This window comes from Gymnodraco acuticeps, unplaced genomic scaffold (genome assembly GCF_902827175.1).
Source record: "Gymnodraco acuticeps unplaced genomic scaffold, fGymAcu1.1, whole genome shotgun sequence".
Classification (NCBI taxonomy): Eukaryota; Metazoa; Chordata; class Actinopteri; order Perciformes; family Bathydraconidae; genus Gymnodraco; species Gymnodraco acuticeps.
The window spans coordinates 197,959-215,301 of NW_022991188.1; the positions used below are offsets into that span (position 1 = coordinate 197,959).

Consider the following 17,343-nt stretch of genomic DNA (forward strand, 5'->3'; position numbering starts at 1 on the left):
ACGTCGTTAACTAGCTAGTCTGTGTAACTGCCAGTTAGGGAGATGGTTCAAATATAGGATATCAGGATTGAAAACTAAAGGACGGTAGCATTACCCTGGGAAAGTTAAACGGAAAGTGTGCTACCCCAGGCGCTTATATATGTCAGTAATATCAGCCCCTTTTACAAAGGAATGTTGCGCCGTTATTCGGCTGCGTCACGTAAAGTAGCTGCCAAGCTAGCTGCCATGCGGAGCTGACTGCCACTGTGGTTTTCGCTCTGCAGTTAATGTTACGTGACGGATGCCGCTTTGCCAGTGTCAGTAGTCGCACTCTCTGTCTGATAAGGGGACTGATAAGGTTTGGTGTAAAAAAAAAGCAGGTTCTCTGTAACTTAACTTTCATTGGTCTCTCAATTTTTCACAGCAATTTGTGACTGCAAAAGTTCCTGTGGCTGCTGTCCGTAGTTGGTTAACTAATCTTGCTCTATTGTGGGTTGACCTGTTTCTAGCAGTCACAAAAGTGTATCACTCTATATAAAAATAAAGGCTTTGATATAACCATAAGTCTGCAGATAAAATACAATGCTAATAACCATAGTAAGTGGGGCTCATGTGTGCTAAATACAACAGGTAATACAAATAAATAAATAGGAGAAGCAGACATTTGTCAGTTTTAGTAGCCTCATCAACTGAATAAATTAGCCCCAGAAGTGAGGTTGAAGTCATGCAAATGTACATTTTATGTTTTGTTTTAATTAAGCTCTTTATGTGTTTTTTGTCTCAGATCAATGGACGATGTTGTGTGTGACACGTTGACACAGTGGCAGTTGACAGACGTTATTGATAGATTTAAAGGTAAGAACATGTTTTTTTTTACGTTCACAGCAAGCAGATGGTCTGTATAGCTAGGTAAAGGAATTATTTGAAATGGCATTGACTGCATTGTATTTTATGTTACTGAAAATGCATTTTTATTCCAATAGCTTCCATGTAATTAGCCTCTTATTTTTTGCTGTTCTCCATGGTTTAAATAGATGTCCTTGTTTTTTGTTTTTCAGAAGAGGGAATTGACGAGGAGAGTTTTCTTCTTTTAGACGAGGGGACCATCAGCCAATTGATTCCAAAAGCTGGCCCCAGGCTTAAGTTCCTCAAAAAATGTAGAGGACTTGTAAGTATAGTTAGATCACTGCAGATGTGAGAGGCTACACCCCTCCCCCACACACGCATATTCATTCTGAGGATTTGTTCAAATTTGTGAGCAGATGGCATATATTTGCTTTAAATGCAAAAGGCAAATTCCAGGGGATGCCAAGACTCTCTTTCAACATTTACGTGCAGTACATCACGTAAACCATTCATCAACATATTTCCAATGTAGTGAAACTGGTTGTGGTAGAACATTTTCTTTTATAAGGTCTTATAGAAGACACCTATTAAAGGAGCATGAAAACCAAAGTGATACCCTCGATGATCCCCTTGAAGGTCCAGCCCAGCCTGTTGACATACAGCTTGCTGAAAATGAGCCTGTACAGGGAGATGAGGAAGTTGAGGATGAATGGGATGAACTAGGGCAAGATGACATGACCAACCGGGTAGCCCTTTTTTTAGCTCATCTGAAGTCTAAACCTTCTGTAATTAGTAAGGATGATCTAAAAAAGGTTAAAGGCGCCATGCATCAATCAGCAGCTCAAATGTGGTGCCTACTTAGGTTGCTGCCGACAATGATAGGTGACCTGGTCCCCATGCATAGCAAGGAATGGAAACTTCTCCTACTGTTACTGTTATGTATGGAGTTCATCTTCTCTCCTTCTCTTACTGTTGAAGCAACACTGTACTTAGCTAAAATCCTTGAAGAGCATCACTCTCTCTTCCTGCAGCTCTATCCTCTTCACCATTTGCTGCCAAAACACCACTTCATGCTCCATTACCCAAGAGCCATTCAAAAGCTCGGACCCTTGACTCAGTTTTGGGCTATGAGATTCGAAGCGAAACACAACTTTTTTAAACGGGTTAGCCATGTAACATGCAACTTCCGAAACATTTGCAAAACCATGGCCTTTTGCCATCAGATAGCGCAGTGCTATAATTTGCTGTGTGGAACTGTGTTGAGCCACAATACAGAAGTCGGTCCAGGGCACACTACCTTTCTGGCCAACATTGAGGGAGTTAAAGACATCGAAAGTGGTCTAACAGGCATTCCCCTTTTCAGTGAATTGTATGAACCAGCCTTGGTTACCTTTAAGGGAACTGCATATCGAGCAGGCATGACTGTATTCCTGTCTTATGACCCAGATGGGGAGCCCCAATTTGGTCTCATAAAGTCCATTTTAGTACTAGACCAAACATCACACACACCAACAATAAAACTTGTTGTACAGAAGTGGGAAACACAATGGTTTGATAGGCATTTCTTTGCATACAGTGTGATTCCCACTCAAGTTTTGGCAGCTGTTGATGTGAGAGAGCTGCTTGATCACCATCCCCTACATGCAGTGAAGTCATTCAGCGAGACTGATGACAGTTTATACATTTCACTGCGCTATAGACTTTTTTAGAAAATCAGCTTACTGCCACCAGGTGTGTGTACAGTAGGTATGACACTTTGTAAATAGCATTTTGACTCGTCAAGTCCATTTTTTCCTGCCATATTTGTTTAGTGGTTAGCTATAAATGCTGCTTAAAAGGTGCCTTTGGACTACAGGGATGATCATGCGATGGAGTACTGGGATGTTTCTGTAAATACTGGGATGGATGTGATAAATTGTACAGTAAGTATTTTTTGTTTAATCTGTCTACATATCGTTGCTGTTGGGCAGAAACCTTGTGTCTCCATATTTAAACTATGTTTTTTATATTTGTAAATGTACTAATTCGTCATAGTGTTGTACAAAAGTAGTTCAAATAGATCTACAAGCTCCCAATGTCAAGAGCTTGTCGATTGGCTATTTCACAATTTTTAAATGTTAAAAATTATAAAAGGAACAATTTTGGACATACACGGTTTCCACCCGACGGTGACGATGTACAGTAGTAGTCACTGTCAGTTAAGAAGTTACATGTTTGTTTTATATCTTTTTCAATTTGCCGCAGATCTGCATGGTCCAAACTTGTCGCATTTTTCATTCACTCGGGTGAAGGGTTTCTGAGTGGTTTTGTGTCTGCTTAGGGGTCAATATAAACCATACTTTACACAGGTCTCTGAATTTATCAAAACTTTGGCGTGGTGCATATCTCTCACACCATGCATACTGTGTGCAGTCTTCTGAGTCCGCTGGTGTGGTACACTGATTTACATTACTGATGCTCATCCGGCAATTCTAGGTGGCTGTCACTGTTTGTTACATTAACCTGGGTTCTGTTTAGATTGAACCTGCTGTGCCACCTACAAGTCCTGATGTCCAACCAACTGCCACAACTCCACCCTCCATGGAGGACCAAACGGCACCTGTCGTACCAGCGATGATACCTCAAACACTACATATAATTCCACAATTTGTAAGCTCCACTTTTTAAGACTTGGGTTTCACTTTTTTCTTTAATCAACACTAAAGAGTAATAAACGATATCTGTGATGTTGTCCCTTCTTGCAATTTTCTCAGGATATCCGCCAGATTCTCACAGGCTCAACTGAAGGCAAGCTGATCCTGGGGAGCCTTGATGAGGATGTGATCATCCCTTCGCAAAGAAAGTGCCTTGTCCGTATTTTGGTGTCTCACCTCATGGAGAAGTTTGGAGAGAGGTAATTAAAAATAGTGGGTTTTTTTTCTTGTTTTTAGTGAATGTTATGTTAGTTTGAAAAAGGTATATGAATCTTCTTTCAGGGGAAAAGAATAAGACGGGACACTACTTTCAAGTCTGACCTTTACCTAGACCACCAACATAAACATGCACAACACATGTACCAAAACACACGTTCAGTAGTGTTTTTAATTTATTAGGATGCCTATTAGCTGCAGAATATGCTACAGCCATTATACTGGGGTGCAACACATGTTTTAGAAATACTTAAGATCTAATTTGACTCTGCTGGTAATTTAGTTTTTCTGTGTTTGCAGTCCTACCAGTGAGACAAAAAAGGCCTTGGCTGCAGCTTTGATTCATGGGTTTCCCTCCTTGAAGGACGAGTCGGACTCAAGCAGTGGTTTCGTAAGTAATTAACATTTTATTGAGGAATTGATGCTAAAACAGTCAGTTGAACACAATATAACTCATCTCCCAGCACCAGAGTACTGGACTTCTGTGCTGTTTGATGCCCGGTGTTGTCAGACAGACATACAGACAAACCCTGTTCTAGATGGCTCAGCCACATGTTGTCGCCACGCTATCAAAATGTGCCTCATCTCTATTCACCAAAGACTTTCATTTCTTGACAGGGATACTGGTTCACCCCAGGACGGAACCGCCGCCCAGCCACTGGATTCCTCGAAGAGAGGCTTCGGAACGTCAGAAAGAGGATGAGAAAACCGGCCAGGTCACAGAGCACGCAGCAGACACCACCACAAAGTAGTGAAGCTAGCACTCGTAGGACATTCATACCAGGTAATCGTTGGAACTGAATAATTTGTTTAAGCAATACAGACATATAATTTGAGATTGTTAATATCCTTATGTGTACTTTTATAGAATGTACCATATCGGAAGAAAGAGCCATACAGTGTAAAGAATGGCTGAAACACAATTCGCAGCCCCTCAACCAGGTGGAGCAATACATGCAGGATACAGCAGTGTACAGGTCAGTAGGAATGCACTGAGGACACTAGCTGCAGCACTCATTCAATGTCATTTTGCCTATGCATGCACCTCATGGTACTGTAGCACCTCAAGTCATTCAAATCTGAACTACAGACTTCTCAAAACAAACTACTACTAGACCTCTCACACCTATGACCTAACCCCTGCTCATTATGATGCTATAGTGGGATGGCTCAGGGGAGGACAGAGTACAGCAACTTGCAATGGGCCTGGTTTTCAAGGGACCAGTGCCATGTACCTGTCAAAATAAAAGGGCACAACACCAGTGGGAGCTCCATTACTCTCCCCCCCCCCCCCCCATAATCGGCACAAACATGGGGATGAATGCATTTTACTATTATGCTACCAAAATGTGGAACACCCTACCACCAGCCATCAAGAAAGTGCAACTCCTTACCCTCCAAAACTGCTATACAAGAGCACCTGTCTGCAACTGCCCTCAGGGCTTTTTGTGATATCCTTTTAACATTCTTGTACTGCTGTACTTTCTGCAAACTATCAAACAGGGCCAAGTCTTTAAGGGAAAACGGGTGGGACATTCAAGGGATCCGCCAAGAGTTCCCACATCTATTCACTCCAGGCATGGTAAGTTAGGAAGGAGTATATGTTTACATATGATGTGGATGCATTGTTTATAACAATCTTTTATCAGTATGTCAGCTGCCACATTGAATTTTCTTTTTCAATTTTTCATTTAGATTGCACAGGACTTTCAGATCCTACATGGAGAGGCTGCGCCTAAGCTCTTCGAAACCTGGCTACCTTTGTTTAAAGACAAGATCCTGCACCTGGCGAGACGGGAAGGGAAACTTATCTCGTCGCTTGATGGATTAACACCCGGTAATACATTGTTATATTGTACAGCAGACTTTATTTTGCTACTAAATGACCAATTCACAGATATGCCATGCCACATATTGATACCTATAAAATTGTCTTCCTACAGATTGTTTGGGGGAACTTGCTCTGAGCCAGTTACCAACACTGCTTCCACCAACTGTCTACAGGGTTGGCCGAAAAGTGTTCCGGTACACTATCGAGGAGTCTAAGTTGGCCTTCATTGATCATAAGCCTGTAAGTCCCTCTGCATATCTAAAGGGAAATGTTATTCTTTTAATCACTTGAACCCAGCATCCATATTCTTGGGGGGGTGGCGGGGACATTAGCCAAACATGGCAGCTAGATCGGCTATTTTTGGCGAAGAGATTTGGTGAAGATGGAAAACAGTGGTCTAAAGTACAGAGCCAACCCAGGTCCAGTTGAAGTGGTTAAGAATGTGCCTGACTGCCTGTTATTCCTGGGCTCAAGAATAATTCAAAACATTGTTTCTGAATATGCATTGTATCAGCCACTGCCAAATCTTGCTTACTCTTTGCTTTTGCACAATCTTTTACTTTGTTTAATTTATCTTGTCTTTTGTTCTTTATTTCTTTCTCAGGTTGGAACAAACTTGGTGGAGTACCTCCATGAGGCGAAGGTGTCAAGACCTTACCCATATGTCCTGTCCCTGGGAAACGATATTTGGCACACCTCTCAGGCGTTCGTTATTCTTGATGGGGAGGCGTTGGAACAAAACACATTGCTTCAGGCAGTAGATGTCTGTTTCAAGGTATTCTATATCTTTGACATCGACTACACAAAGCAGTGTGAAGCTGTATGGAAATTCCTCCAAAATGCAGTGTACGAAATCAAGGGAGGAGAGGAGTCAAAACCTGCTACGTCCTTGCGTGCAGCAATACTTGCTTGCAAGTAGACTTGTGGTCTTGATCCTTTTATTTTCTTCTGCTGGTCCTCCTGTTCTATTCTCTCTCTTCTGCTGCTTGGCTCAGAGTAGGGTTCTATCTGGTTAAATTAAATATTGCTGGATTTGTGAAGTGTGTGTGTGTTATGTTCAAAATACTACCTAATGCTCAAAGTATTTTATGAGCAAGTTGTGTGCTAAAAAAAGAGCTAAATGGTGGAAGCATAAATTGTTAAAATGTTTATTTGCACATCTTAGTTTCCTGTAGTTCGGATCACCTAAAGGAGCAGTACATTGTTGTGATCATGTTGGAGGATTTTCTTTGTAACGTTTACATAGCCAGTATATGAACCAGTCATTTCTGAAAAAACGTATGTTGCTATTAGTGGTTCTCAAACCAGAGCTTGTAGATCTGCTAATGTGTGTTGTTTACAGGCTGTACTGTACATGCATAAATGTTAAGTTTTGTTTAAAGAAAGTTTTGCACTTTATTGTGAACTGAATATGTTTGCACTTTATTGAACTGTCAATTGTTATAACAATAAAATGAATATTTTTCTAAGATTCCAACATTGTTTAAAAGCGTTTATTGCATATTATATTATTTGCATGACCAAATATAGGATGCATTTTAAAAGGGTTTGTAATTTAAATGTTTAAGAGACATGGGTATTGCATTAAAAACATGACGATAATAACTTGTAGAATTAACCCATCGCAGCTATTATGACCCAGCATTTGGGTGTAATATTTAACCCAATTCATGGTAGAATTAACCCAGGGCTGTAATTAATTTGACCCAGCATTTGGATTAAATGTATAACCCATCTGCTGGGTTAAAATACGCAACCCATTTCGTTGGGTCAAATTAACTACTGCTGGGTTGGTCCAATATTGATCCTGGCGTTGGGTTAAAAAACGACCCAAATTGGGTTGTTTTTAACCCAGCATTTTTTAGTGTGCAAGTTCCCATCGGCGAAAACACGTGGGTTTGCTATCCTGGCTCCAAGATGGTGGAATGAGCTCCCCATTGACATCAGGACGGCAGATAGCTTGCACATCTTCCGGCGCAAACTGAAAACTCATCTCTTTCGACTCCACTTCGAGCGTTAGAACGATTAACGAAGCACTTTTATACTAATAAAGGACTGGATTACCTAAAGCCAGTTGAGTAGCACTTGAAATGTTTGGCTCTATGAAACCTGATATACTTATATGATTCTGTTTTCTTCAAGGTTGTGTCTTCCTGGTCGAATGTACTTATTGTAAGTCGCTTTGGACAAAAGCGTCAGCTAAATGCAATGTAATGTAATTTGGGTGGATTTTCCATATCTTTGGCCCCCCTTGGTCGATTTTGACGGATGAAATCTCTTTATAACCACTAGAGCCAATGGAATCGAGGGGAAGTTCTACACACACCAACACATGAACAAATAAGGAGTGAGAGTGACGCGTGGCCAAAACCGGAAGCTGCACTCTGGTGGCTACCATTAGCAGCTACATTTTTTGCTCCGATTTTTACATAAAAATGGAATTATGGATTATAAATAATTGTTTCAAAGCCACAGATACACTATTAACCTATGGATCAACCAATTCAGCCGCGTTTTTTCTCGTTTTAATGCCATTGAACACGTCTTTTGATCAGATTGACAGCTACGGTGAGACGATCTCCCGTAAAAGCTCCGTAAAGGTACGTGTTGTGATGTCTGTGTTTGCTTCCCCTGTCGCGAGTTCGTATCGCTTAGTGATGATACTATACTTAAATAATCTGTTGAGTCTCAGCTTTAATCGGATATATTGTATGTGCAGTTTCAATAAGTAATAAGGGTATCTTTATTTTGAATTCTGTGCTAAAGTGCGTTAGCATTTTTTCGCTTAGTGCTAATTCAGAGGCTTGGTTTAGGTCTTGTGTTTTGTTTTGGTAACAATTGTTCATATCTTCAGTTAGCTGAGATTCTTCCCGTTAATCTGGTGCTACATATTAATAGTTTAATAAATGTTAAGAAGCCCTGAGACTGAAAAAAAACGGTGGTGGGGGGGGGGGTCCACCGTGCTTAAGAGGTTACAAACTCTACTTAGATCTAATATAAATATGAGGTTAGTCCAAAAGGAAAAATTAAGTTATAACAAAGTAATAAATGTTGTGCGGTCTTCAGAATGAATCATATTATTACTTTGTGTGAATGTAAATATATATCTTAGACGGAAGCAATGTTTTTTACTTGACTCAAATAATATTAGCTGTAACAAATTAACGAATTTGTTGGAAAAGTTGGAAAGTTGATCCAAAGTATCAATTTTTTCAGTATACGTCAGTGGCGAGATAGGCTACTGATAGTGTGCTCTCAATGGAAAAAAATAACAGCAAGACTCCAGATGAAGTCGGATGTGTTTGTAAATAGATGGACTCCTGTAATCGATCATTTTGGGCTACAATTGTGAAAAGGTGCTGTAAAGATAAGGGTGGCCTTGAACAAAACTAATTCTTGTTTATTTTAATTTATTTGTGTGTTGCCGATTCAATATTTTCTCATTCCTCTTTGTTTGGATGTATCTTATAGGATACCATGATGTATAATTCTCTGTCTTTGCTGAACTGTAAGTAATTGTTTGCTTTTTTTATTTCAACAATGTAAAATCGATCTGCATATGGTTGAATGAACATAAAAGAAAGCTGCAGCTGATTCAGAACGCGGCTGCCCGTGTCCTCACAAACACTAAAAGAGTGGATCACATCAGTCCAGTACTGAAGTATTTACACTGGCTTCCAGTCTGCCAAATAATTGATTTTAAAGTACTATTGCTGGTTTTTAAAGCACTAAATGGTTTAGGAACAAATTATATTAATGATCTCCTGCAAAAATATGAACCATCCAGGAGTCTCAGGTCTTCTGGGACGGGTCTGCTCTCTGCTACAAGAGTCAGAACTAAACATGGAGAAGCAGCATTTAGTTTGTATGCCCGACCATCTGGAACTAACTGCCTGAATCCTGCAGGTCAGCTGTGTTATGATCACTGTAAAGATTGCAGAAAAGGTAGGACCCAAATGCAGACTACAAAAACGGAAAAAAGGTCTTGAAACAAAAAGCGAGCTTTATTTAAAAGCAGGTAAACAAAACATGGCATAACTTGAAACGGTAGTACAGAAAACAACAACACAAAAACTGACCGTGAGAAACATGGAAGAAGACCAGAGAGAAAAACATGAAGTGTGACGGGAGGACAAACAAACAATGAACCGACCGGGGAACACAGGAAGAGACAAGACTAAATACAGGGAGGGGTAATCATGAGACGAGAAACAGCCGGGCAGGGGAGGCAGAAACACAAGGGCAACAGGTGAACACAATTAGACAATCAGACACACCAGGGAAACTAACGACAGGAAGGAAAACACAGGGAGAAGGACCAGACAAGAAACAAGGAAACAAGGAGGAAAACATGAGACAGGGAGAACAGAACAGCAAAACAAACCCAAATCTAGACATACAAAACTAAAAACGTGACATAACATAAAGATCGTGACAAGCTGCAACTGTTGATACTTTTAAATCGAGATTCAAAACTTATCTTTTTGACGCTGCATTTGGATGAGTTGTTCAAATTCAAACTGCAGTATGTATTTTATACCTGTTGTGTTTTTATTATCTTTGCTTTTTAAATGCCTGTTTTGAAATGCCTTTTTATAATGTGCTTCCACTTTATTTGTTCTTAAATGTCTTTTAGTTAAAACGTACCTTGTAATAAACGTAATTCTTATTCTGACTAGTTGCTGAGATTCACCACAAACCAATGTTACTATTCCTTTAAGCTGGAGTCTGCAATTCTGGAGAAACCTTCTTGATATTTGAACTCAACATCCAAATAAATTCCTCCCTTTATATTTATGGTCCTTCTTACTCCCATTTCTTGTATCTTTATTTGCATGGCCTTGCTGAAATTGTGTTTCTCATAGGTTTGAACCAAAAAGTTTACCAATTTATTTCTAACATTGAAATTGATTAAGTTCAATCAATCAATCAATGTTTATTTATATAGCCCAATATCACAAATGTTACATTTGTCTCAGTGGACTTTACAGTTTGTACAAAATATCAGTAGTTACATTGTGAGGGTCTATACATCTTTTCTCAGAGCACCCAGATTTACTTTGAGTGGCCACATAAGTGCTTCATGTCGTAAACATCTATATTTTCAGAAAGACGCTGTGCTATTCCTGTAGCGCCCTGCCCCAGCGCCCCGCCGTCCCGCCCCAGCATCCTGCCCCAGCCAAGCTTTTTTCAGTGTTATTATAAGACTCCTTTCAAGAGCAGAGCATGTCAATAGTCCATTCCTGTTATGTGTGAATGCAGCATAGCTACTTCAAGAATAGGTTGTTGCCTTGCAAGGTACAAATAAAAAGTAGCTTCTTCACCACTAAGGTTGATTGACATGACTGACTGAAGTGAATAGAAATAAAAAGGCCAGGCTGCCATTCAACAGACACACGATACTTAGAGACCATCGAAGTGCCATACATTACATACATTACATACATTCAAAGCCCTCAACAACCTTGCCCCCCTACCTCTGTGACCTCATCCAACGACACACCCCCATCCATCGCCTCAGGTCTGCTGAAGCTAACCTACTGCAGCCCATCAGGGCAAAGCTCCGGACCTAGGGTGACAGGGCCTTCGCTGCAGCCTCCCCCACACTCTGGAACTCCCTCCCCAGCCACGTCAGATCTGCCAACAATCTCACATCATTCAAACAATCCCTCAAAACTCACCTTTTCACTCTTGCCTTCAACTCCTAATCCGCTAACCCCTCGCCCTTATTCCACCTAGCTTAGCACTTTTTACTTTTGTTGTTATTTTGTTTTAATTGCTTGTACACGCTTTGATCACCAGGAAAAGCGCTTTATAAATGTATGTATTATTATTATACATCTCAGAAAGCTGCATACGTCAAAATAAAGCCATGAGGTTTGGTCTGACTCACAGGTGCAGAAGCTTTCTTTATGGTTATGCTGGGAGTCGTTGCCCTCAGTGTTCCGTTGACGCCATGGTAGTACCTGAAGCAGACCTGGGTCTCACCTGAGAAGGATGAGATGAGAGGGAAAGAGAGGTATAAATGATGAAGAGAAAATTAAACGATAATTAGTTATCTTTGCACCACATTGTCATTTGGACCTTGATACAAAACAGGTTTTGGGGTTTAGATCTTTTTTTATTAGTATACATTTAAAGCTCACCTATTATGCTATATTTGAACAATATATTATGGGGCCATATCTATACAAAACATGTCTCTGAAGTGTTTTGCTCAAAATACCAAACACATCACCCATTGTAGCATGCCTCATACCCCTCTATTCCAGCTCTGTTACAAAAGTGCTGATTCTGGGTCTGGCCCTTGTAATGTAACCAGGCTGTAACCAGGATGCTGCTGCTGGCCCAGTCCTTTTTGAGCGTCCGCATGCAAGCAGTGAGCTCTGTGAAGAGAAGGGTGTCTACCGGCAGAAACTCAGCTAAACACTGCCCTAATTAAACGCCAAATTATGTTCCAAACCAAATCAAGCACTATTTCTGAAACAGTTCAAACGATTTATATCTCGCCGATTACCATAAGGACAGTTCCTTTTATATCCGGCTTCTTTACTCATATTCTCTCCAGTACAGCGTTAGCTCTGAGTGTTAGTGATGCTTGCTAATGTAAACACAGACCATATTACTTCCAAAACATGTCGCGCATTGTTTCTGATACAGCACACAGCTTGACATGTTCTTTATTCAGTGTTTCCCACTAGAACATTGCCATTGTATTATGTATATAACATCTTTACTCTAAGTCACTCTCGTAGACACTCTGCTGAATAAACAGACAAACAGTTGCGGGAGGTGATTCAGCTGCAACTGTATATGGGGACGATAGGTTGGGCCGTTGCCAGGAGTTCAGTGTACTGTAAAGCCAGCCCACATGTTAGTAATGGCGTGAAGTTCTCAGAAAATCTGGATCAGCTCTGCTGTACCCCTGTTTTTAGAGACCTGGGTAATGATGAGTACCTCGGTTTGGGGGTCACGGTTCGGTACGGGTTCGGTACAACAAGAAAAAGCTAAAAAAAAATCCCAAATGCATAATTCCATGTTTCTTGTTATTTATTTCTGAACACTAGTGCAAGTGTCAGTAGAAAAATAAGGAACTTTAACATTTTGAATAATTAACTGTATTACACAGTTAAAAACAAACCACAAACAGTACCACACACACTCAGATGGCCATATTATCTAATGACTGATGTCAAACAAAAAGGTTAGTCTTGAAAATATTACAAAATAAATATGAGTGTTTCAAGGGCGCATAGCCGTTGAAATATATATGCCAATACAATAGCTTCCGTTATTTATTTTGGTCTCTCGGCTTTCATGTCTATTGGTTTATTAAAAACAGCAGGGATAAGCTGTTGAACTGCTGTTGTCTTTTGCCGGGCTCCGGTGATTGGCAAATGTGGGTGATGCCTTCTGATATGATTTTGCATGTTTGGCGGGTGTTACCATGAGCATACCGCACCGCTGTCGAACAACGCCGACACACCGTCCTCGTCCGATCCACCACTCGCACTCCATCGTTATTATTCGTAGTGTGACTGCATGTGCCGAACCGTGACGTCCGAACCGTGACGGTTCGGGATGAATACGGATACCGTTACACCCCTAGTACATGCCACCTTTATTTAGTGGGAATGTTGACACAGCATTCCAACTATCTGTTATGCTACGCACACAATTCTTTATTATTTCGCCGGGTTATTTTGCGCTGCTTCTTCTCCCACATTGAACATCGCAGAAACTCCGTTCAAACATCAAAACGGTCAGCTCGGTCGGGAATCAATGGCTATTACTTTTATCATTCATAACATCCAACAACAATCTTCAAGCAACTTCAACTGCTAACTGATCCTTCTTCAACTGCTAACTGCTCCTTCATACTTTCACTCAGAAACCTCATTCCAACTTTAAAATGTCACACATCTTTCTGACATAATTCGTGTAACACAACTTTTAAATCTGAATCTTACTTTTAGAGATATCAAACATTGTTCAGACCTTGGTAAAGAGGCCTTCTTCCGATTTTAGAGTGCGTGATGTCACAGCTAGAGTGGAGGACAGATTTTGCCTTCATATTTTTCTTTTAAACCTGCCATAATTCCCAAACCCTACATCCCTGAGACATAATTGTTCATGACAAACATAGGAGAACATCTCGTAGCTTGAAAGATAAAAAAAAATTAAGCAAAAATAATTAAACAAAATGCCTCTTGAGGGCATGAAGTGACAACAACTTTCAACATGTCTCCATTAAACTCCACTGTAAATGCAGGCTGCTCTTTCCCCACCACAGCAGCCTTTAGTTAATCTGCCAAAAAGGCCATATTATTAACACAAAAGTACACAAAAAGTACACTTCAGATGGCCAAGTTCCTTGACATGCTTCACGCTTTGAAATGTCACCGATATCTGTTACGGTTCTTCAACAAAACGTTCACATGTAACAGATTTATCTCTCATTCAGAACAATGAAAATGCTTTCCTCTCACTAATCACCATGGAAACCTTTGATCTCCGGACACGTCGTTAGCTCAAATATAAACACCTGTGTCATGGAACACGATGATGTCATAACTCCAATTGACATAATTAGAGCAGCAGACTAATGACGTGGTCACTGGAGTTTAACAGACTGTCTCAGCCTATTCTTTACTGTCTGATGGAGAATTCATACTGACTTCAACATGTTCTACATATTTTAGACATGTGACGTATGCTTTTAGTTCAAATATTCTGCTGCTTTTTCATGCATTTAGACTTTTATTTTCTTGTTCTTATTTCACATTCAAGTCCCCTCTATTCATGAACCCTTTAAAGTACTCAGCCACACCACTTACAGTATGTGCGACTGTTGCTATGTCAGTTAATCTTTCAAATACAAGTTGCTTGTTTGATTCAAGCTCTTGTAGTCAATATGTCAAGGTATTTATCCCTAACATTTTATCAGCTAACTAATGACACACACTCAGAGGACCTTTATAAACCTTTTAAGTATTGCACATCTTAAACATGACTCTTATAAATCACTTTTAAAACCAGCGATGCACTACAGTGTCAGCTTTTCTAAAATAGAAACTTCAATGTTCACATCTTTCTAAATGATTCTACTTTTCAATGACCTACAAATAATCCTAATAATAATCCCATTTTCAATCTTCCAACTGTTCATATTTTTTTGGTCAATTAACAAACCTGTTACAAATGTGTTGTTCAACAAATTTGAGCATTTGCCAAATGTATTTGATCACCATGGAAACCTTTGATCTCTGGACACGTCGTTAGCTCAAATATAAACACCTGTGTAATGGAACACGATGATGTCATAACTCCAACTGACATGCTCAGAGCAGCAGACTTCAGATAATGGTTAATGGTCCTGCCCTCAACAGCTCTACGTCAATTATGGGGTGTCATCATATGCCGTATCCATGGAAACGCATCCCTTGCCATAAAACACGATGTCGCTGTAACTCCAATGGACACGGTCCGATCGTCCCCCAAACTTCGCTTGTATATCACCGGTCCAGCCCTCAACAGCTCTACGTCAATTATGGGGTTTCATCATATGCCGTCTCCATGGAAAGGCATCCCTCGCCATAAAAGACAATGTCGCTATAACTCCTGTTCAGAAAGTGCTCAAACTTCACATGTGTGCTAACAGTCCAGCCGTGAAGACATCTACGGGACATTTTTTAGATTTCTTCAAATGCTGTTGCCATGGCAACTAGGGATGTAACGATATACCGAATATCGCGGTATCGCGATAAATAAACGTCCCAATACCGTCGTGAGACTGACAAAATCTACCACGATTAAAAAATATATATATTTAATTTTTTTAATTTTTTAGAGATCATCGATCTCTTTTTCAAGAGAGACCTGTCCAACATGGCAGCAAGTAGGTTACAACATGAACATAAAACAACAGAACACAAAAAGACATCGTATTTACAGGGCTACATTTACATACCTAGAGACATTGACAAGTACCAACAGTATATTTATATCTCGCCCTGTCAATAAGCCTCACCTTCTTGGCAAAAACTGTATTGTTTTTGAAGTGGTGGAGAGACAATGCACAGTTTGACCCACTGCTGTCACCCATGGCCAAAGCATATCTCTCTGTCCCACTGAGGTGGCGTTAGACTTTTTCGCTGTCCGTCATTTTGACGGACAGGATCGTAAAATATCCGTCATAATCCATTATTACCCGTCGGGTCTGAACTCGCCACTAACGTGTCGCGCTGACACGGGGGGGGGGGGAAGAGAGAGAGCACGCTTGTGAACTGTCAACGGGGGGGGGGCGGTGTTATGCCGTGTTATGCATGCCCACCGAGATATGCATGCACCTCGCGGGAGCGCGCACAGCGTAAAGCAAAAACTCCCAGACATTTCAATGATCTGTACGGCAAAGTACGGTTTGGAAACTATATAATTTCCTTTTGGAGAGCATGCATAACACGGCATAACACCAGAGCCTCGCTGCGGGGAAACTTTGGCGCTGTTCCGAGTTTGTTCTAAGCTGTCAAAATGACAGACTGCTTTCAGATTTTTCCGTCATTGTTAAAAAAAATATTCGGTTAACGCGACCACTGCTGTCCCAGCAACATCAGTACCAAGCGAGAGAGTTTTCCACAGCAGGGGATATTGTAAACTCCCAAACATCCCAGCTTCTACCTGGAAATGTGGACATGCTCATATTCCTAAAAACCTGTCTGATGATGCTGAGTGAGTGACTTAGTGAGTTTGAGTTGAATTACTTAAAAAACTAAAGTGAAAATTGATTTATTTTATTGCGGGGTCTGATTATTAAATGTCCTTGTTTATTTGTGAGGTGCAGTGGCACAAAGAAAATGCCTACTTTGTTTGGTAGTACTGGTTTTATTGTTCCAGTCTATTACTGTCACTTTGTTTTTGACACTTTAAAATACTGCTATCCTACTGAAATGCTGTACAAATCAGATGTATTATTTAATAAAGAAAATATTTCCAAGTAAAACATTTTTAAATTTAAAAAGAAAATTCCAAAAAATTGTTATTATTCAATATCGCGATAAATACTGTACCGTGGACTTGTTATCGCGATATTATCGTACCTTGAGTTTTTGGTATCGTTACATCCCTAATGGCAACACCTCACCATGAAACACGGTTTTCTCATAACTTCAGTGAAAATGCACCAAATGGCCCAAAACTTCACAGGTTTGGTAACGATGCAGCCATCTAAGCGTATTATGGGATGTCATCAAATGCCATTGGCATGGCGACAGATCATTCACCATCAAGTTAGTTCAAAAGTTTGCAGTTCAAATATTCTGCCGCTTTTCCAAGCCTTTTTACTTTATTTTTTTCTCTCATCACACATTCAAGCCCCCAGTGTTCATGTATCATTTCAATCTAAATTCTTCACTTTCTTCTTACACATTACATTTCAGCATAGCAGTTTAGCGTCAGCTTTTCAGCATAAAGCATTCCCACTAGCAATTTCTTCAGGAATTGCATTCTCTAGTTGTTCTTCTATTATCCTTGTGATGCAATACAACAATATGGGGATATCTCTAAGCCTTTTTATTGTAATCTTCCCTCACTTCTCATTTTATACATACTAACTCCCAGTCCACTGCACAAACCTTGACACATTCCTTCCCTTACACAACCATTAAGTGTAAAATAATATACCTCAAAAATATTTAATTTAAGTTATGATGCATTTTCTTAATATTATCCTTTGTATGTATACTTTGTGTTTATTTATTTATATGTATTTGGGGCCTTGTT

The 17,343-nt window shown here is 40.1% G+C and overlaps 2 protein-coding genes and 1 long non-coding RNA gene across 4 annotated transcripts in view; 2 read left to right on the forward strand and 1 right to left on the reverse strand.

Annotated features, from left to right (window-relative positions):
• LOC117561190 (E3 ubiquitin-protein ligase HECW1) overlaps nt 1-17,343 on the reverse strand; it is a gene marked incomplete in the record, with an annotated part of 206,653 nt that overhangs the window by 168,155 nt on the left and 21,155 nt on the right. Inside the window, 1 exon segment of the mRNA XM_034238491.1 lies at nt 11,459-11,553. Within this exon segment, the coding sequence (XP_034094382.1) occupies nt 11,459-11,553 (95 nt within the window).
• LOC117561193 lies at nt 2,070-4,126 on the forward strand. 2 transcript variants are annotated; one of them, XR_004571299.1, is made up of 4 exons: nt 2,070-2,747; nt 3,070-3,474; nt 3,579-3,718; nt 4,035-4,126. It is a non-coding gene; the product is annotated as an uncharacterized LOC117561193 (long non-coding RNA). The 2 variants fall into 2 exon arrangements; XR_004571300.1 differs by having other exon boundaries at nt 2,080-3,258; nt 3,343-3,474.
• LOC117561192 lies at nt 4,324-7,042 on the forward strand. The gene is made up of 6 exons (XM_034238493.1): nt 4,324-4,518; nt 4,603-4,711; nt 5,238-5,316; nt 5,430-5,571; nt 5,678-5,805; nt 6,170-7,042. The coding sequence occupies exons 1-6, from the start codon at nt 4,434-4,436 to the stop codon at nt 6,482-6,484; spliced, it is 858 nt and encodes a 285-aa protein (XP_034094384.1). The 5' UTR covers nt 4,324-4,433; the 3' UTR covers nt 6,485-7,042.